Raw genomic sequence first — 22,437 nt, forward strand, 5'->3', positions numbered from 1 at the left:
TTTCTTTAAAACGCAAGGTACTGCGTACAAAACCAACTCACTCAGTAACAAGATGATTCTCAAGAATCAGAAGAGAATAGTAATGATACTGAAGCTTTTTACTTTTCATGATGTATTGTTTATATCGGCATATGGTATAACGTTATAAACGCTAGTATACTAGCCACACAAATGAAATGTGAATATATGCAAACACCGTCTATATATATAAGTACATATGTGAACACAGCAAGTATTGGAGACAATCCAACGCTCATGCACATATCAGACCACGTGCAGTCATTGATGGTGACTAAGAGACATGCAGTGTGTTACTGCAAGTGCAGCCCCTGCAGAAACGGTCCGAGAAAAGGCGTCAGCAATCTGAGGTGACACGTTTCATTAATACCCAGTGAGCTCCCTGGCTCTTTCTAGGGCAGGGCCAAGGCCGTCAATAGCAAACAGGCACGATAAAATACAATCCTGTCGTTTGTGTGTAGTATGAACAAGTGAGTTACCGCTACAAATTCTGAACACGGATTTTGACTCAGAATCGAGAAATCACGATTTTCTGATCTTCCGAAGTCCCTAATACTGCTTCGATGTTGGTGCTATGTGTATCATTTTGTAGGCATGTCTATTGATTTGAACCGTGTACATACGTTTAGTAGGATAAATACAGTGATCATTGTTGAATTCGCCCCGAAACGATTTTTTGTGCTGATCTTGTTACACCCCTTTCCTTTTATATATAATCCCTGTTAGCGACAGCAGATACCTTGATGGCAGGTTCAGAACCCCCTGGTAAGGTACTGCTTCATTTATTTTAAGATATGGAAGAGGACATGATAAGACTGTACATGCTAGAGGAATCAAAAGGTATGTCAAACAATACTGACATCTAAGTTTGCAGCGTCAGATATCTTGAGGTCCATACCTCCCTCCATGTCTGACTGAGTGGAGGCATTCAGCAGACAATCATCTGCAAACTGAAAGCCAACCCCGATGTCTCCGTCTTGGAAGCTGTTAGTCGACTTGCTGAACAAGCACGGAACCAGCACACAGCCCTGCTTTGCCCCGTTGGTCACAAGAAATGGCTGGGACTGTATGTTGTTGTTGTCCTGCAATCTTACGTTCATGCATACGTGTACGTAAGTCCAAAAACATTCACAGTAAATTTAAACTTTCCACTGTTCTTAGTCGTAGTATATCTGTATTTTTAATTTTTGACTAGATATGTCTAAATTGTTAACAGCTGAGGGGATGATGTAGATCCGACTAGGCTCCATGCAGGTAGCAAAGGCACTGTAAGTTCCCATGGTACCTAGTATGGTGATCTACCTTCAGTTGTTGGCAACCTATAGCCTGATTTTATATTGTATTGTCCGAATAGTGATATTATTTTTAAACTTTCCACACTAGTTTTAATCTCATTTGTGACGTCTGATTGTGATATCGCTGACAGGTTTCTATACGATACATGTATTTCATTTCAGTATTAAATGTTCTCGTCACGATATCGCTGAGACATTGCCGATGTGACGTTAAATATTAACTCACTCATTCACTCACTCACTCACTCATGCAAACGTAGGGCTCTGGGACCATGAACTTGTCGGGGCAGCTGGACTTGGTCATGATCTTGCACAGCCCCTCGGGGCAGACAGTGTTGAAGGCTTTCGTCAGATCCAACCTTCTGCTTCTGACTCGTCTGTAGTTGCTGAAGATAATTAACTACTGAAAAACAGTGATGCCATCAAGAGTTTCCTATCAACAGGATAATTCATACGATTTGCTTGGCAACTGTAAGTATTTCAGCACATACAGGGGCTTTCCTGCCACATGATGACCTGTGACCAAACAAGGCTACGAAACAGATATTACAGTTCTTCAGCTTGACCTGAGTTGCTCTTCATATGCATGACCCGGGAGGTCAAATGGGACAAACGGCAGGTCGAGTTAACGTCATTAAATTGAGGAGCAGAGAATATTATTAATGTTGCGTTCGTGCGAAACATGTATACATCGGAACATAAACCACATGAAACTTCTTTTTAAAGAACACTGCTGACGATTTCCCGACACTGACGTCACATATACTGGCGCCGATGAAATACAACTTGGACTCGCTGTGGGGTGTGAATCCGTTTATGTATATTTTTAAAGATAAATGAATATCTCATATACCACACACACACACACACACACACACACACACACACACACACACACACACACACACACACACACACAGACAGATGATATATATATATATATATGTATATATATATATATATGTGTGACAGATTCTTTTATACCGATTAACGGAAAGGGGAGACAACTGAATACATATAAATCATGATCACATTAAACGATATGCACAACACAGTGAAGAAAAATGACAACTTTGATACCAAATAACTTTCCTTTGGTTATTTCACAAATATAACTTTTCAGAATTTAAAATAAAACATACACATCAGTTACACTTTCTAGAGGAAACTAAAATTCTTACACGTTTACGCCGCAGTCAATAGTTGCTCACCCTAGACATCTGCTGGATGACTGATAGAGGGACATGAATACGTGAGATTACTACAAATTGAAAGTATGACACACAGTATGACAAACATTAGCACACGCAAATAAATATCATAGTTTCAACCATTTCACAACCAAATATAACTAACCTAATGACTTCTCCTCCTAACATTATCAGCTCTCAGAATGCAATGAAAACCACAAGACACGAGGTACGATGATGTTGAAGCAGATGACGCTTTCAACCAATCAAAATCCTCCGTTTTATAACATAGATTCCAAGAAACATGAAAAAACTGAAATGCAGACTCATTAACCTGGCCTACACAGAATAAGCACATAATACCGTTGGCCACAAAACTGTATAAACACCACGAAATGTTTTTTGCATGCTTTTTATAGACATATTTGATAAAACAAAACATAAAATACAACGTGAAACGCCACTGTTACCCTGAGACGTCAAACGGCAGGCTTGTCTCGGTTGTTCGGACATGTTGACAATCAAATGACAAAGGTAACCCCTTTACAATAACACACCCAACCAGTTTTGTTACGCTGAACAAGTTGTAAGTAGGTTAGCATCTCTGAAACCATAAAGTTTTATCTACGTGGCTCTTTGAACAGGATATGTGAGCTGGACAGAACCTAACTTTGTGACCTTTTAACAGAGGATAGACACCGGAAGGTCATCGGTCATGATGTAACGTTAGCTGCTGAGCGATATATGGGGTGTTTAACGCATTAATGACATTGCTTTTACGCAACATTTCTGATGCTTCTACAAACATAGTTGTGGCTAACATAAACACGTCCGATATTCCATGGTTTACTTTGCTGTTTCTATTCTCCACCAGGGATTGGCCTTTGTTTGCTCTGTCTCTCTTGTTAGCTGTGTTGGATCGGTAGTGACATAGCTCGTTATTGTACAGTCAAAACATGAATGTGAGGCTCCATTTTGGCGAAAGACGAGAGTCGTATATAGTACATTGAGTGGGCATTGCTTAGCATCTTGTGCCAAACTTCATCTCCAGTCATCTTATAGATTAAGAAATGAAATTGCATAATTTGATAGGAGGGGCAGCCTGTTGTTTCGTCACACCGGAGACCTGCCTTCGATTCCTCACATGGGTACAGTGTGTGGAACTTATTCAACCCCTTCCCACTACACTGTGTCAGGCTGAGGTATCAACACATGCACACTTGGTCGTTTATTGGCTTTTATTGTGACTGACTGAAATGGAACACCTAAACCTTGTCTTGGGACTAAAGGCACATCTCACAGACAGCAGCCTATGTACGCCGGTTTGCTTGTGAAATATTTGAACTTGAAACTTTGCTGATACGAATCGTTTAGAAATGAAAGCACAAATTATTGTGATTGCTTTTAGAGAGACTATTTTTATCATTGTGATTCTACACGTATCTGGGAACACTATCCGAGTATCGAATAATAAATACATTTGTTCAACAAATTCACAAGTGAATATTTACACAAGTAATTGACTTCCTTTCAAATATAGACGGCATTGACTGTAATCTCGCTCGTATCCCGGAACTTATTAAACATTCACTGTGGACGATACATGACAGGGAGTTATGTACCAGTGATGAGGCCGGTTATTCTGACCGTCATTGCTATTTTCATCATTGAAGACGGAATTTCCAGTTGTAAGTTTTTCAGTTTTATAATGTCCAAATTACTATTATTGGTTCGTTGATTAATGTCGCTATCAGAAATATTCTCGCTACGCGAGGGCGGTCTGTGATTAACAGAATCATTATCCATGGGTCTACACAACTGGCATATGAAGATATATATCAATCACGTCAGGGAGCCTGACCACCCGATCCTGTTACGGTATGCATGGGTTGCTGAAGGTCACTTCTAACCCAAATCGTATCGTCAGGGGTCTTTGAATGAATTTTATTTCATAATAAACATTTCAGTATTTCGGAATGACACGTGTTTCTCATCCAGTGTGCCAAAAACAGGTGACTAGACTTTACAGTTGTTTGTTTTGGTGATATAAAATGACGTCATACAAGGATGGTCCTCCAGATCACTAACTGAAAGTTTGATAAGTTGATGGCTATTAAAGCTGAGTATCAGATTAATGGATGTTATTGATCAGTAAGAACTAGGAGGTTGCGTTTTCACAGCAGCAGAATAATTCTTTACCAACCTGCTAAAATGTTTCTAATCATGAGATGTTGATGTTCATTTTCTCAGGTCTTGCAACAATTATGGCTCCGGAGAACGGCGAAAACTTTCAACATTTGTTGCAAAGACTTCAGTGGAAAAGAGTTGCCTTTATGCTTCATGGAAATAATGGTAATTTCCTCCCCTGGTAAATATCTGGTGTTCCACTTTACTACTTCTCTCTGTACACTAAAATGCATGACTGCCGTCGTGAACTTTTAATTCGATTTTTAGGAAGTTTTGTCTGTTTTTACACATACTCGAAAAGCCGAAAATATGACCATTAATGACAAACAATGACAACAAATATGTTAGCACATAGATATACAGTGTATGTTTTGGTTATTTGCAGAGAATGACTGTTCAACACCTGCTCTTGCCCAGTCATTCACCAACAGCCCCACCCTTCTTGTGTTTGACGTCAGTGTCGTGGACGTAAATAATACCTTACAGACAATCCACGAGGCTTTCTTCCCTGACATACACGTGGTTGCTTCTATGAGTCAAGGGTACATGACCGAGCTGATGAAGACGGTTAGCGTTTACCCTTTCTCGCGACGTCAAAGCTGTGTGAATAAACTATTTTCTTGTGAAATGCATGTGAGCTTCAATTATGCACACCGAGATTGCCACATGTTGCGGCAATGCAAACATAATAACTGTTTATGTCTTGTAGGTTGATTCGTTTGATGCAAAGACAAAGCGACTGACTGATTTTCGACATCATTCGAAGTGGCTGCTGCTTACTGACGGAATCAATGTCCCCGAGCTACAGACCCTGGACTTGGAAAATGTGGTTCTACTTCGTCACGATAAGGTGTGTGTCTAAATATTCAGTAATAATATTGGTGACGATTTTCATTTCGTTGAAAGCCGTTTAGTGAGTCTCTTTACAACAGCATACGTTGGTTACAGTTATTATTGTGACACTAGTGCAATACAGGTGCAAAAATAATACGATAAATGTGTCGCCCTACAAAGCTGATTTCTTTAAGTTTATGTAACATCAAGACAAATCCATTCCTGTGTTTTTGCAAGTCATTTATACAACAGACTGCTGTGCAAGTTAGGTTAAGCTGACATCTGGTCACTTCGGCGCCTGCAGAAATGGTGTCTTCTCCTTGTCTGCGTATGTGTTACAACTACAAACTGTAATCATTGAAACTATTACGAGTCATGCATGTAAACTGTTGAGGGAGTACCACCCATGGCCTACTGGTCGCTTCAGTACCAAACATAAACCGTTGCTCAGCTCAGGACTCCTCACTCATCTTGTGTCTGTCACAGGTTATAAGCTCCCTATTTTTACACCTGAACGTATGTTACTACTGAATGACTGCAATTACAAATATCTTTATATACTTTCACTCACTTTAACTTGCATGTGTTTCCGCAATATCGTTTCCTAGTGTTGGATACAGAACGTTTTCACCTTAAGACATCATTCTACTAAAACGGAGCTGGTACCAGTGGCCGATTGTTCATCAAGAACCACCATGGAATGCTATTTTCCTAATGTTGCCTATGGTTACAACAACCGACATCTTCTGGTGACCGTTCTTGCTGAGGTAACAATATAGATGGGATTGATTTTACTCAGAGAAAATATTCACCATGAAACAAATTGATGACCCAAATCTTTGCTTGTTTTTGTAGCCGCTATCTCAAAAAGTTTAGGTGTGTAGAGTTATACCAAGAGAAAGTTACACCATTCACAAAACTGAAGTTTTAAAGGTTTGCTCAACCAGAAAGAAGAAAAGTATTAATTTTCATACTGGGACAAGGCTTTTCTGTAGGAGAGAGGCAGTGCCTAGTTTAGATCCGATTTTCTCATGTGTTGCTGGAGTTTGTTCAATTTAGACAATTTTAACTTGCAAAGAAAAAATCTGAAAATGCTTTTTTTAACAATAACATAAATACATGTTGAAGAGTAGTTCAATAGTCGGTGTCTTCCTTCCATATACACTGAGGTTCACAGCAAAGTTTTGTAATGCTATTTATAATTCGTGAAACCCAGGAAAATGTTGGGGGTCTTCTCGGAAGCAGTATTAGTGAAAACACTAAGATGCTCTATGATATTATTTTAGAAACTAAGAAATTAATCAAACCATGTTTTGATACTATCTCAATTTTTTTAGTATTTTTAGGTATTTTGTAACTCAAGTACCGCAAAAAATTAGTTTTGTCCAAACAGTATAAACTGGGTCAAAATCTGAACTTCAAATACAATAGCATCAGTTATTCAAAGTGGTTATCTGTCATTTCTTTTCAATCATGAAAGGGGATGTAGACAGTGAGATTCAATGTCACCGCATTCATTTATTTTTGCAGTTGAAGTGTTTGGAACTATGGTAAGGACAAATCCGGGCATAGCGCTTAATGATACTGCTCATAAACTAGGATAGTTTGAGGATACACAGTTATTTCTTGATTTCTCTGTAAAAAAGAGCGTTCTTGCAGCAATTGAAACAATTTCCACCAAATCTCAGAACTCAGAATGGACATAGATAAAACCAAGGCTATTTGGATAGGTTCAATGTCTCAAAATAATATAACCAGTTACTTAAATCTTAACTGACACAGTGGGGGACTTCGAAATTTTAGGAATTGCCTTAAATGCTTCATTAAATGAAACCTGGGTGATAAACACAAGGGAACGCACAGAAAATATCAAAAGATTATTTGCCTAAGTCGAAAGGTTTATTGCAATGAAAAATAATAAATGTGGTTGTTCTGATAGGAAATGGCAACACTGACAGATGGTACTATGACATTTTAATTTAGCACATATGTAGTTTGACCTACCCAAACTAATGTGTCCAGTACAGTAATATTGTCTTTACCTAACTCCTATTTATCTACATATGTACACCCCCATATGGGGAAACAGTTTTGTACTATCTTGATGATGTAAACACCAACACATGTCACTCTTCTGTCTGTACATGCAACTTCAAATGGAATAAAAAAAACTGAAATGTTTGGGGTCAAGCGACACCCATTGGATTTGTGCATTATGTATCACTAATAATTATTGTAAATTGTTATTTCAAAGAAAAGGTTCACATTGTGATGGGTTTTCTTATTTTTATTCACACAAAATTCGTTTTATCCTACAAAATTCGTTTGAAAGAATATTTCAATTGTAAACCTTAAAATATATACACTCTTTGGACCGCACTGTTCTAATTCCGTTGCAGTCAAAGGTCTACGTTGTGAAATCTACCAACAATGGGACGACGAAGTATATAGGATATGCCATAGATGTTTTGGATACAATCGCCGATGTTCTTAATTTCAGGTGAGTTGCATTACACTTAGCCAATAGTTTTCATTCATAGTCCAGTCACTTTCTAAAACGACTGAGTTTATTTCGGTGGTATTTATTTCGGCAGTCCCATATAAAACAGTTCTCCTTGCAGTTACAGCATTACCGAGCCAGAGGATCAGTCGTGGGGACTTCCTGTCAACAACACCTATGATGGAATTGTGGGCCAGCTAAACAGAACGGTAATTTTGCCATGCAAACTGTGTCATACTGGTTTTAACGCCGTGTGAAGATTAGATTAGTAGATGCTCAGTCACGTCTTGGTTAGTTGTAAGAGGCAAGTAGAATAGTCCATATGTCATAATTCCCTGATAGGGTGGTATATTTTCAGGCCATGGTTTACTTCACTGCCATTATTACTGGAGCTATTCTTTTCATGAAGCAACGGTTTAACACTTCGTGATAGAACTGGCTATAGGACTCTATAAGATGTAAATGTATTAGAAAGACAGGATGTATGTTACCATGCCAGATTGTCTTTGTACTTTTATAGGAAGTGGACCTTGCTGCTTGTGATCTGGCAATAGAAGAAGGCCGTTCAAAGTTTATTGACTACGTATTACCGCCAATCAGCACGGAATACTTTGATGTTGTGTATAAGAGGCATGACAAACAACGAAGTAGCTCTCTTTATCTCTTAGCTCTCCCACTCAGACCCGACGTGTACCTCGTTTTGTTTCTGATTGCCGGATTTTGCTCACTACTCTTTGCCTTGTTCGAAAGTGCGGATATCTTCATGCGCGCCACACCTGCAGGGTCTGATGGAGAGGGTCTCGGTCGCTTCATGAAAGTGAGACAGAATCTGTTTCATGCTTGCTGGGAAGTCACTGGATCCCTGTTTAAGCAGGGTATGTATAAACTGAAGTTCATGCTCAATGACAGGCCAAGGATTCTTTTGATATTACAACATCTGGGACCACATGTATACATAAAACAGGAAAATAACAAATTCTGATATATCCACATTTACATAGCTAAATAAGCTTGACACGCAGTCGTGTGGATAGTTGAACCAGCCTAACAAGCAGTCTTGCGAACAGCTGAATATGCTTGGCAAACAGTCATGTGCGTAGCAGAACAAGGTTGACAAACAGTCTTGTGCATAGCGAAACAAGGTTGTTAGAATGTTTTACGGAAAGCTGGACAAGCTTGACAAACAGTCTTGAAGATAGCTGAACAAGCTTGACAAACAATCTTGAAGATAGCTGAACAAGCTTGACAAACAGTCTTGAAGATAGCTGAACAAGCTTGACAAACAGTCTTGAAGATAGCTGAACAGGTTTGACAAACAGTCTTGTGCATAGCGAAACAAGGTTGTTAGAAAGTTTTACGGAAAGCTGGACAAGCTTGACAAACGGTCTTGAAGATAGCTGAACAAGCTTGACAAACAGTCGTGTGCATAGCGGAGAAAGGGTGTCAAACAGTGCTCAATAAACTTGACAAAGTGTAATATGACTCAACTTTTGCTTTTTGACTTTTCTTTTTTTCATTTTTGTTTTAATTTTCCCAATTTTTTAAAAGATTTAAAACTATAGCTGTAATAAAATCTCAGTGGAGTGTGTTAAGTGACGTCGTGCACAAATGTATGTTTTGACAGACCTGAAGTGGTAGTTTGTAATATACCGCCTGTCTGAGACTGATCAATATTTAGTTTTGTATCTAAATGCATTTTGCAGGCTTTAGTAAATATCCTAGAGGTATGTCGGGGAAGGTTTTGATGGCATCGTTGTGGATGTCGTTGATGGTTTTAACTACAGTCTACTGTGCCAACCTTGTCGCCGCTCTGTCCGCACAGACTGATGTTAGACCGTTCACTGACCTAGACGGGCTACTTGACAGTGATTATTCAGCTGGGTTGCGAACATCCGGTATCTCCCATCATATATTGAAGGTATCTGGATACTAATTACTGGGTTTTGCCCTTTTTTCCAATGTTGTGGTAGTGTAGAGTTTAAAATGTTGCCAGTATATTCCGATGTTGATGTGTTTGCTCCATTGTGTGTTTAATGGGAATTATCAACGTTTGTTTTACACATGGTAGCTTCACTCTTTCATTGATGTCAGCACATTAATATGAAATACATGAAATTTCAGCACTGTTTCTTACAAACACAAATGCACTGGGAATAAAGAACTAAATTCACTTTTCGGACGATAACTGTACGCAACTCGTGTTACCACTGTCTGATAATCAAGCACTGTGATAACTAGAAGGCTTTAATGGTGTTTGACCAGAATTCCTCCATTGAATGTTAAGTAACATATTAGTAATGGAATATATATGGAAATAATATGTGAGCCTCTGGAAACAAACTATAATTGTCAACAATAAAAGTTACATTGTCCGCAAACAATAAACGAAATATCAGAATTTCTGCACGGAACATGATCCTCGGTTCATAAGTTGATTCACTGTCAGGAGCCAAATATAAACGTGAATTAAGAACTTTACATATATCATGTGTATTTAGAGACACACTTGAATATTGTGGCAGTTTATCTTGTGACAGTACGTGTCTGTATACTCTTCTTCAAAACAGATTCGAAGTGAATCATTCAAAACATAGTGAGTATGGTTTTAAGTCACTTTATCAATATTACATCAATGTCAAAGTGAGCAGCAGTTCAAAACATAAGCTATGGGAGCACAGTTATGCTTTTAAAGGATTCAGCAAATCCGTAAATGTCAAATACATTAGATTTGTCATGGAATATCTAATTATTTGTTTAAAGCCATTTCAGTGATGAGCGTGGGGTAATGCGCTTGTGAAAAACGTCCTGTCGTGGTGGCCTTACTAGTTCCTGATTGGTAGCATATCAGGAATGAGCAGAAATGTTACTTTTGCTGTAAATTTATTCATCGTCTGCCACTTTTATCTTTAACTACCAGACAAATGACCCATCAAGTTTATATGGAAGACTATGGTCAAAGATAAACGCCAACGACCCAGCATTCTTGAAATCCTCGAATGAAAATCATCTAAAACGACTAGAACGTGAGAAATATGCCCTGATGATGTTCTCATCACAACTAGAGCAGCACATGGCTGATGACTGCAACTTACAGGTTCTGGGAGAGAGACTATTATACCTACAAATATCTTTTGGATTGCCCAAAGGGTCGCCTCTAAAAGCCGACATAGATAAAGTGTAAGCTGCGACAGAGCCTGTAAAGTTTACAAACATAATACAAAAATGTTTTCTAAACAAAAATATAGATATGGATATTGATTATCGACGAACAATATGTTCAAAACTTTTATTCAATATTGCACGTATATCTGAAATATAGTTAAGTTGACTATATTTGTTTGCATTTCGCTGACTTTAATTACATATGTTGTGCATTAATTACAGTACACACTACATGTAACATGAAATGTTTGTAGTGAGTATTTTCATAGAACTTTTATTGGTCTTCTTGTCTCTTGGCAGAATGTCTCAGATGAGTGCGGTCGGCATTTTGGATCGACTGTGGGAAAAGTGGAGCGTCAAGAGAAACCTGACACATTGTCCAGAAAAACGAACATTGGAGTCCATCACACTAAACCAAATCGGGGGTGGCTTCATCGTCGTGTGTGTTGGGACTGCATTCAGCATGATTGTCCTCTGTTTTGAAAAACTAAAGCAATGCGCGTCAAGAGGTTCTTCTTATGAATAAAAAATCTTCAAGAAGAGGACAGTAAAGTAACTGATGCTGAACAGACACTTTGAGTGAATGAGTGAGTTTAGTTTTCCAAGGGGTCGGTAACGAGCGGCTGTTTATGAACGAATTTCGTCAAAGAGCCGTGGATATGCTTCGACAGAATTGGATGAATACCCTTAATTTAAGTTCTAGATTTGATGCATATAGATCCTTTAAAACGTTGCCAGAACCTGAGACATATTTGACAAACATTACAGGGAAGAAATCTTAGAAATACAATTATTAGATTTAGACTTGGCTTAACAGATATAAAGATCAATACTGGCCGTCACAAGTCACTGGCCAAACATCTAAGATTTTGTCCGGTCTGTATGGCGGGTATCGAGGATGAATATCATCTGTTGTTTATATGTGACGCTTATACCGAGTTAAGAAAGGAGTACATTCCACAGAAATACCTCAGGAGTGATGTCAACACTGCCTGGCGATACAAGCTGCAGGTGTCTGCGATTACGCCGGAAGTCACCTTTTGGAGTTCTGACCACATATGATCTTGGCGTTGAGGCACATTTTTTAACAACACCTGGCGTATTCCAGCCTTTCTCCCCATCGATCTGGAGATGAGCTTCGTCACCCGGTTTCAAGAGAGATTGCACGTTATGATGTTGGTCAAAGAACTTCCTTGAACATTCCTTGTAATTTTATCACTGGTTTGCACATCACAGAAATCTTGCCACTTAGGCTGCAACACCTTCTCCAACATCGGAGGGGTCCCGCGGAGTTGTCTCCCCATGATCAGCTGTGCTGGACTCTTCCCAGTTGACTGAATTGGAGTGCTCCTGTAGCTTAATAGAGCAAGGAATGGATCAGCCTGCTTCCGAGCATGTTTTGCTATTTTCACTCCAGCTTCAGCCATCCCATTAGCTTGAGGGAAATGGGGTGAAGATGTGGTGTGTTTGAATCCATACTGATTCTTGAACTGCACAAACACGTGAGCTACGAACTGTGGTCCGTTGTCTGTAACTAGCTCTTCTGGAATACCCCATCTTGAGAATATGCACTTGAGGTTGCCAATCACATTTTTCGATGTAGTATCCTTTAGATACACTACTTCAAGATATCGTGAAAAGTAGTCAATCACCACAACGTATTGAAGTCCCTTGACTGTACACAGATCGGCCGCGACTCTTTGCCATGCTCGATCGGGTAGAGAACTTGGCTGTAGTGGCTCTCTTCTCTGTGCTGATTGGTTTATCTGTCACATTGTACAGGAGTATACTTTATCCTGAATGTGTTGGTTGAGTTCAGGCCACCACACACTCAATCCGGATCGTTCCTGACACTTTGTCAGTCCCTGGTGTCCCTCATGAATCCTATCGAGAATATCTGTCCTCATCGCTTCGGGGATAACAATCCTGTCTCTGTACAGTAGAATGTTTCTGGATACTGAAAGTTCGCCTCTGACTGGATATTACACTCGTGCTGATATTGGACCATCCCTGTATACCGCCGGCCAACCGTTCCTAGTCAGTGCCATGACAATTTGAAGAGTCTTGTCTTGTGTCGTGGCTTCCAGAATCCCTGTGAGTTTATGATCAGACATAGGTTGTGTCTCAATGATAGACTCTGTGTAGGTTTCTACTTCCTCTACCAGGTTGTGGATTTCTGCTGCACTGGAACTTTCTGTGTAATGCAGTGGTGCCCGTGAAAGCATGTCTGCTACCACCATATTCTTCCCTGCTACGTCTTCTGCCACCGTGTTAAACCTCATCAGTCGCATGAGGAGACGAGTGCATCTAATTGGCGCTCTATCCAGATCTGACTGGTTGATCAAGGGTACTAGCGGCTTATGGTCTGTCAGTAGTCGGAACGACTCCAGACCATACATATATCTTGCAAACTTCTCGCAAGCCCACACGCTCGCTAGACATTCCTTCTCAATCTGAGAGTACCTGGTCTCAGCAGGAGTTTCAGTCCGTGAGCAGAATGCTACTGGCAAAAGCTTGTCACCATGCTGTTGTGGTAGCATAGCTCCTAAGCAATAACTGCTTGCATCAGCACTAACAACTGTAGCTTTCTCCAGATCATAGAACTGCAGGACCGCTGGACTTGTCAGCATTTCTTTCACTTTGGAGAATAATGCATCTTGGGCAGGACCCCATGTCCACTCTGCATCCGATTTGAGTAGGTTACATATTGGACGAAGAACTGATGAAAGGTCTGGCAAAAATCGTCCCAGATAGTTCATCATGCCCATAGCTCGCCTAAGTTCGTTGATATCTGTTGGAGCTGGTAGGTCTGTAATAGATTGTGTCTTCCCTGGGTCAGGCTGGACTCCATTTTCACTGATCATGTGACCAAAGTAGCTGATGGACGTTTTTTCGGATTTCGCACTTCTCTCGGTTCAACTTCAAGCCTGAGCATTTGACTCGTTCGAGAACACTGTTCAACCTCTTGTCGTGCTCCTCGACAGTCCTACCCCAGATCAAGACATCGTCCATTATGGCTTCCGAGCCCTCCAACCCCTGTAGTACTTCACGCATCTTCCTCTGAAAGATCTCTGGAGCGGACATAATTCCAAATGGAACTCGTTTAAAGCAGAAACGACCAAAGGGAGTGATGAAGGTCGTCAGGAGACTGCTGTCTGGATCCAATGGGATTTGGTGAAATCCGCTTGATGCGTCCAGTTGGGAGAATGTACCTTTCACGTTTGACAGGGACATTCAACTTCTTTAGGTCAACGCATATTCGTATCTTCTTGTTGCGTTTCACAACTGGTACGATCGGTGCACACCACTCTGTGGGCTGTGTCACTTCCTCGATGATGCCATCTTTCACCATACACCTCAATTTCTCTTCGACCTTCTTTAGGGGTGGGAATGGCACTCTTCTAGCTGTGGAAAGACTGTAGGGAATTGGATCCTTCTTCAAGGTAATCTTGACGGGCTCGCACTGCAGTAGTCCAATCTCACCAAAATCATCGGCATGAGTCTCTGCGACGTGTGATATATTGTTGTAGGTAACCAGTCCCATCGCAGAGGAGACACCCCTACTCAAGAGATTACTGCCCTGTCCTCTGACGACACTCACACGAAAACTGCATTGCTCCCCATTTAGGAATGTGTCAGTGACGAATTCCCCCAGCTATGCCAGTTTCCCCCCTGTGCTATCCAGTTGTCTTGGAGTGTTTTCCAGCTTGGGCTCAAGTGGAAAACTTTTGTATGTGTCTTCATAAATCACTGATGTATCTGCGCCCGAATCTATCTTGAATGTGACCTGCTTTCCTCCGATTGGTAGATTGATGTACCAAACATCTGTCTCCTCGCATGTGACAGATCCTAGGGAATAACTGCCTTGTGTTTCTGTTTTGTCGGTCACTTCGTTTACCCCTTTGGAGCGGCACACATTTTGAAAGTGTCCAATCTTCTGATATTTTAGACATCGCTTGGATCTGGCTGGCCAATTGGCTCCGCCTGTGAGCTGTGGGTGGCCACACTTACCACAGTTTGGTGGTGAGCTATTGTGTCCGCGCTGCTGTGTCCCCCGTGACACACTTTGTCTGTGTGCATTGTTAATATGGTAAGCAGACCTGTTATGACGTTTCGGCTTGGACCCTCTTATTTCGTCTAAGTTAGTGACACTTCTGTCTGCGCCCTGACCCTTTATCATTTCAGAGTTTCTAGCCATCTGAATTGCTGTTCCAAGATCCAATTTAGCTTCCATTTGTAGCCTCTGTGCTAAATCTTAGACTAGAATTCCTGTGACAATTCGATCACGTATGTACTCGCCCTTTTTGTCGCCGAAATCGCAGTATTCAGCAAGTTCATATAAGTGGCGAATAAACGCTTCAACAGATTCACCTGGTTGTTGTGATTTCTTGTTGAAACATGCCCTCTCGTGAATCACGTTTCTCTTGGGGATGAAGTGATTATCAAACTGCTTCAGTACAAAATTGAAGTCTTTCTTTTTATCCTCTTCAGGAAACTGAAACTTCATGATATACTCTGCCTCTCTCCCCATTGCATACATAAGTGAACTTACTTGTAATTCACCATCCTCGTTTTTATATTTAGACAGCGTGAAAAAGCGAAGAAAGCGTTGTTGAAATTCTCAGGCGCCTTGAATCCCGACATGACATGAATTCAGTTTCCCATGATATCCATGCTGTAACGTTTTCTGGTCCAATATACGGTGGTGTTTTCAACTTCACTATTTGAAAAGATTCCACGTGGACCGAAAATGCATGTTTTGCGTCTTGTTGACTCGGACTCGGACTAAAGTTACCGTTCCTTACAAGGGCACTGATGCTAGCCAAAACTAGGTCACAGTCCATTTCAGCAAAATGTTGACAGACGTTGATAATTGTTATCCGTCTTTTTAGAAACAGGTTATCCATTCCCGCGTTGTACTGTTCACATGAAGATTTTCACTGTTGCATTAGTTAACGTTCTAAATATCTGTTTCAGATTCTGTGGAAAACTAAATTCCTTTACTAGGAGATTGTTGCGTGTATAATGATATCCACGCACGACTATGGAAGCAAGCTACAAATCTATAACAGTGTCTGTCCCTCGCTTAGCCTCATTGATCAATTATTCATCATAATTCATTTCATGCAAATCATTAGCTTTGTAAATCCAAACTCTATGTGGAAAGGTAAATCTTCGTCGCTGCAGGATATTGTGAACAAAATGTGCTAATATTTTGTAAATTAACTCAAAAAAGGTTAAGTATTACTATAATGTGTGTGCAGTGGTTACTTTTACAAGCTATTTAAATTTGAGTGTGTACAATATATATTTATACTTTATTGGTATACTTCAGAAAACAAACAAGGGAACATATGAAAACACAAATGTTCCTTTGCTTTTTCAGATTTCTCCACACATACTGCGATACAAACCGATAAAGAAAACCAGTAAAGAATACAGGAACACTTATGGTGTCATGTGTTCCCTTATTGATGTTAAAAAGTGCCTGAACGGATGAATGAATCTGCATTGGGTATGGATTCGAGCGTGACCATGTGAGAGTGAATGCGGGTGCTATTTATGTTGTTGTGTGTCTTAATGGTTCTTTTTTTTATTTATGACATCGTGCCTCGTAGGTCTGAGGCTCTGGTGCTCGTTTTCTATTTGTATTTTATTGGTTTTATTATATGTACCGCTTGTGATACGTATATTTCTGAAGAAGGGGAAACGTCGTTTTGGACAATAATGAAGCTGCCATCCATGTCCTCGTCCCTATTCGATGTCATTATTCTCTGTGCATACCTGGGTCCGTTAAAACACAAGATGATCAGATGGAGCTTCCTGTGTACTATACTCAGTATCTGATCACAGGTGAAGGAAGTCAGTCTAAGTAAACTCCGTTCCACTCCACTACTGAGTCTAACAAAACCTTATGGGAGGTCGCGTCCGGTAACCTTTGAGATTGACCAATCAGAACACAGATTACCAAATCGCGAAAGTGCACATTCGCACATACCTTTTGAACTTTTTATCTCGAAAAAGCTTGTACTCGAACGATTCCGAATGTTATAAAATAGCGTACGCTCGCCTCCGGATGATGCACACGGTACACGTTACAACCTTGACAACGGTGAGTAAACAGTCGTGTTTTTGGCAATATTCAAGGATGTCGTCTTGCTGAAATATAAGCTAATGGCAACTATGTCAACAGAAACTCCAAAGCGTATATACTGCAGGTCAAATAACTGTGTTATATGCCAATTGTTGTTTGTGGAGACATCTGTGTCAGTGACGTGAATATTTTGTTAGTTCCTCCGATCCCTAAACAGAAGCCGTTGTCTGATTGGTTAAATCTAATTAACCGTCTGGCTATTGATTGGACGGTCATAGGTCGCTCAAAGGTCACCTGACGCGACCCTCTACTAGAGTTCATTACACTCAGCGGTGGAGTGTAACGAATAACACTAAGCCAATATACATGTCAAGCGATATTGCAGGCTCAAAGTTATTTTGCGATTAACGTGTCTTGTAAAGTTTCATTTTAATTTATTACGCTGCCTTTAGCATTACGCCATCTATGTAAGGGGTAAGGTCTGGAAACACTGTGGAAACAAACCCAGGACGTTGTGTAAGCAAACACACTGATAGTCTCTCGATGAATAGTGAGTGAGTGAGTTCAGATTTACATCGCTTTTACCAACATTCCAGCAAATTCACGACGGTGGACACCAGAAATGGGCTTCACACATTGTACAAAAGTTTGAAGCGTGACGGTAGGTAGTAAAGGTACTGTAAGTCCCTATGGTCCCTAGTATGATGATCCACCTTCAGTTGTAGGCGACCTATAGCCTGTTTTTATATTGTTTTGTCCAAATAGTGACTGATTTAAACTTTCCAAACTAGTTTTAAGGATAATTGTGATATTCTAGTTGTTTTACTGTCCTTTGTTGACAGGTTTTTATAGTAGACATATATTTCTTTTCTCGTCACGATATTGCTGAAATATTGCCGATATGACGTTAAATATTAGCTCACTCACTCACTCACTGAAGCGTGACGGGCGAACGCTTTAACCACTTGGCTACCCCACCGGCCTCAACGATGAAGAACACAAATATAAAACCTGTATAAACAAACACATATTGAAGATGGAACAATAAAAAATAGACTTTGAACAGTGATAAAAATCAATCACAATACCAATATCAATGACGCTAATTGTTCTTTACTGCCAAGTGTGAAATCATCTTTGTTTAGTCCTGGAGGAGGCACATGTAAGTTTCTCAACACAAAGGACAGCACAGCTCAGTGTAATTCCAAGACCTACAATAATATATCCGCCACCAAGCTGTGTATTTGATATGCCATTCACAGTTTTCTCAGGAGCACAGTTTGTCATGTTTGATACGGGATTCCATTTTCTCCATAACATGTCGAGTATGCCGTTATCTCCAAGCTGGGACATTCTGTTCGACAAAAGAGAATATGATGAAAAGCAGTCCGTGATTTAGAGAATTTTGTACACTCGAGCACCATTATCTCGATGTTCAGAATACCAAGATAAAAGCAACGGGGCCATTATTCCATAAGTATTCGATATGTCGAGTAAACCGGAGTCAGTGGGTATGGTTTACTCCATGACAGCAACATTCCAGCAATATCACGGCAAGGGACTCAAGAAATGGGTTTCATACATTCTGCCAAAGTGGGGAATCGGACCCGGGTCTTTCTGCGTGACGAGCGAATACATTTAACATTATATTTCTGCATGACGAGCGAATACATTTATGCTACCCGACCGCCCATGACTAAAAGCAGTACGATTCAATATTGGCGTGTGCAGTTTAAGGTAGTTAATATGGGCGAATATAAAATGGAAACAAGAGTTAACACGTTCTCATGCTTCGCTGTATGTTTCACGTGATCTAGCATGCTACAGGCTGACCAGTCCACGTGTGCATCAAACGGGTACGCCATGTGGGAATCAAAGCTCAAGACGACCACGCGTGACGACGCAGGACAATCAGTTTCGGTAACGTGACAAAATGTCATTTGAGCAGTGGTTGTTTCCATCCCACTGTTTAGAGGTAGCTTAACTGCACATGCCATATAAAACCGTTCTGTGGTAAGGTAATGGTTTCGGGAGCTTTCTGTGGGAACGTGCGCTCACGACTTCTCGTAATTCGTTGGAACGTAAGTGTGGTAGAATACTTGTCCCGAAACTGGTGTCACTCATGGCTGTTCATACCCTAGGCCTCCAAATCCAAGTCATCCAAACCTCCTGACCTCAATCCCTGCGAACACATAAGACATGCTCTCCCTTACTGTGGGTAAATGCGTTATCTCACTTACACATTCTGGATATCAGCCTTTATCGGGGACTTCTGTTGAACTCCGAATGACTGATGTTCCCACGTGATCCGTTCATCCAGTATACCCAAGCGACAGTCAGCGGCCATCTGACGTTCGGCATATGTCCTGAAAGTCAGGAACGCGTACTGGTCGTGCTTCAAACGCTGCATGTGAACTGAAAGGTCACCTTGTAGAACCTCCAGGTTGTTCTGCATAATTTTAGCCCATAGCCGCCCTAGAAGACTTGATTTGCTGCTTGTCTGAAGGATATAAGTGTTAATATTATAGAAAATTTTAATGAACATGCATATTTAATACATTCAGTCCCTTTGTCTCTAAATACAGTCAGAACTGCAACATAACTCTGGACCGTAAAAATCAGGGTTACAATTGGTTGAGTAACGTAATGGGCTCTCTACTCGGTTGACACGTCATTGTATCTCAGTTGAGTAGATAGATGCTAATGGTGGTGATCACTTAATTGTCTGGCCCAGACAGCCATAATTTACACCAACCGTCATATAGCTGGTATATTGCTGAGTGGGCGTTAAACAACAAAGTATTTCAGGTACAGTCTATGGTATGTGAACACGGTACACTGCAACCAATACCCAACATGTGCTGTTTGCGGTATCTATAGACATCACATATCGTGTTGTGCAGACGTTGACAATAACTGGTGGGTAAACAACGGTAGTTTCTTAAAGAATTTTCACAAGGGGTAGGTAAAAGAATAACAAAGAGCAGTTTTGATGGCTACAAGGTATTGATTGCCATATATCATACTGACATCGAATGGACAGTACCTCATTATTGAGGCAAAAGAAGTGTAACATGTATGTTACAATTTTGTAATGTAACCGTCAACTGTAATGGAACACAGAAATATCAAAATGTCTTTCATATGCTTCGCTTTGCAAAACTAAAACTGATCTCCTAATTTTCTAGTGTACCCGTTTGGAGATTCGAACCCGGGTGTTGCTATTGCTTTACTTCGGACGTTTTCTGGGCAGAGGAATAGCCCTTGGTTTTCTAGTGACGTAAGCATGAGGCTCAATTTATCGTTCTGAAACCCACCATCGATATCTGTCCGAGAACAGCTCGAGAACTCCACAACCCACCCTTGAGAATTGATCGAGAAATCCCCAAACCACCACTGAGAGGAGAGCGAGAACTCCCCAATCCACCATCAAGCGCTGCTCGAGAACTCCCCAAACCACCATCGAGAGCTCCCCAACCTACGATCGAGAGCTCTGCTACCTACAATCGAGAATTGCTCGAGAAATCTACAACCCAGCACCGAGAACTCCCCAAGCTACAATCGAGATCTCAACCGACCCAGCGAGACCTAAAAAGCAAATGCGTGTTAGTGCTTAGTTTAAATAGCTTAGTAGTGAAAGTCTCTGGTTCGATTCCCCAAGTGGGCACAGTGTGGGAATCCTAGTTCAGGAATCCTACTTCCCCTGACTTGATATTGCTATTGGGGCATTGCATAAAGCCATACTCAGTCATTCAGTGATATTGCCGAAACATTGCTAAAAACGGCCTAAAACCTTCATTTGGCCAGTCACAGACGTTCATTCCTTCAATCAGTCGCCATCTAACTGACTGACCCACTCACCTTTAAAATGGTATGGGACAATCCTGTTACCCTCATTCCAATGGTGTACTCACTATCTAGGAGTTCTTCCAAGTTGGAGAAGGGCGGAATACCGTTCTGTGATGACAGAGTGGCGATCAGGTTGGCACTGTACGCTGAAGTCAGCACCAGCAGCGCCATCCACCATGACGACAGTAACACCTTCCCCGGCGTCGTTGATGGTTGTTTACAGAACCCTGCCATGCAAGTAATATCACGACAACATGTAATGAATCATCTACAGTTTTGTTAATTCAAGTGTAAAGGCTGAACTCCTTACTGGGTGGTCTGTAAATAACAGAAAGTAGTCGCAGTTGAGATGCGATGACGTGTGTCAGCGTGCCCGCCCACTCCATCCTGTTAGATGCCTCTTACGACAAGCTTGTATCACTGAAGAACAATTCTAACTCGGATCTTCTCGGGTTTGGGGGGTCTTATGACGCCCAATCCACTAAATCACAATCAGGCGTCTGCGCACACACACGCACGCACACATACACACCCACACACACACGCACGCACACACACACACACGCACGAATCTGTGTTGGCCTGTAGATAGTTTTAAAATGCTCAGTGTTGATTACAGTAGTACATGCTAGCACGAAGCGACTAAAAGATCGAATGGCTCGCATCGATGTGTTCTGTGATGGGGAGTCAGCCTATCCTGAAGGCTAATGGTGCCGTCCATTATATTAATCCACCATAATGCCGTATTGTAGCTGACAAAATACCAAGCAAAGGAAAAGTGCAAACATTGTATGTTTTCCAGGATTGGTCCATGATACTTGCCTTGTTTCAGCATCGATCCGATCACATCCCAGCAGTAAATATATATTTCGGATTTGACGTTCGACGATTTTATCTTTACAGATTTCTTGTCCAAAGCGCGGCTCTCCACCCCAACCAATAACAGTGGCAAAACACACGTCCACGCCAGCACAAGGATGTATACGACAGGCTGGAATGGACCAGCTAGGAGAAATAGAGAATGGCTCGGCGAGGAATCATGCTTCATATAGAGAACAACCAGAGAATCTGTGTAGATAGGCGGGTAGACGTATTCCATGTGCTGTGATCGACCAATGTCGATAGTGAGGTCACAGGCCGCAATTTCTATTTCCTACAAAAAAGAAAATGTATGGGCGATGGACAGAGCAGAAAACTGTAATGTTACACACAATTCAGAATAATTATTACTTAGTTCCTTACCAGTCATTTGATAAAAGAGTGAATTATCTCAGTTTTACGCCGCTTCTAGCAATATTCAATCAACAG

General features: G+C 40.9%; 2 protein-coding genes across 2 annotated transcripts; one reads left to right on the forward strand and one right to left on the reverse strand.

Annotated features, from left to right (window-relative positions):
- Nucleotides 1-812: 812 nt before the first annotated feature.
- LOC137298610 (glutamate receptor ionotropic, kainate glr-3-like) lies at nucleotides 813-11,712 on the forward strand. The gene is made up of 10 exons (XM_067830927.1): nucleotides 813-858; nucleotides 5,076-5,257; nucleotides 5,400-5,540; nucleotides 6,133-6,291; nucleotides 7,924-8,024; nucleotides 8,146-8,233; nucleotides 8,545-8,899; nucleotides 9,728-9,942; nucleotides 10,942-11,201; nucleotides 11,487-11,712. The coding sequence occupies exons 1-10, from the start codon at nucleotides 813-815 to the stop codon at nucleotides 11,710-11,712; spliced, it is 1,773 nt and encodes a 590-aa protein (XP_067687028.1).
- Nucleotides 11,713-19,516: 7,804 nt separating this feature from the next.
- LOC137298809 (glutamate receptor ionotropic, kainate glr-3-like) lies at nucleotides 19,517-21,363 on the reverse strand. The gene is made up of 2 exons (XM_067831120.1): nucleotides 21,172-21,363; nucleotides 19,517-19,780 (listed from the first exon to the last, which is right to left on the reverse strand). The coding sequence occupies exons 1-2, from the start codon at nucleotides 21,361-21,363 to the stop codon at nucleotides 19,517-19,519; spliced, it is 456 nt and encodes a 151-aa protein (XP_067687221.1).
- Between the last annotated feature and the right edge of the window lie 1,074 nt (nucleotides 21,364-22,437).

The sequence above is a fragment of the Haliotis asinina genome, chromosome 1, assembly GCF_037392515.1.
Source record: "Haliotis asinina isolate JCU_RB_2024 chromosome 1, JCU_Hal_asi_v2, whole genome shotgun sequence".
In the NCBI taxonomy this organism is placed as follows: Eukaryota; Metazoa; Mollusca; class Gastropoda; order Lepetellida; family Haliotidae; genus Haliotis; species Haliotis asinina.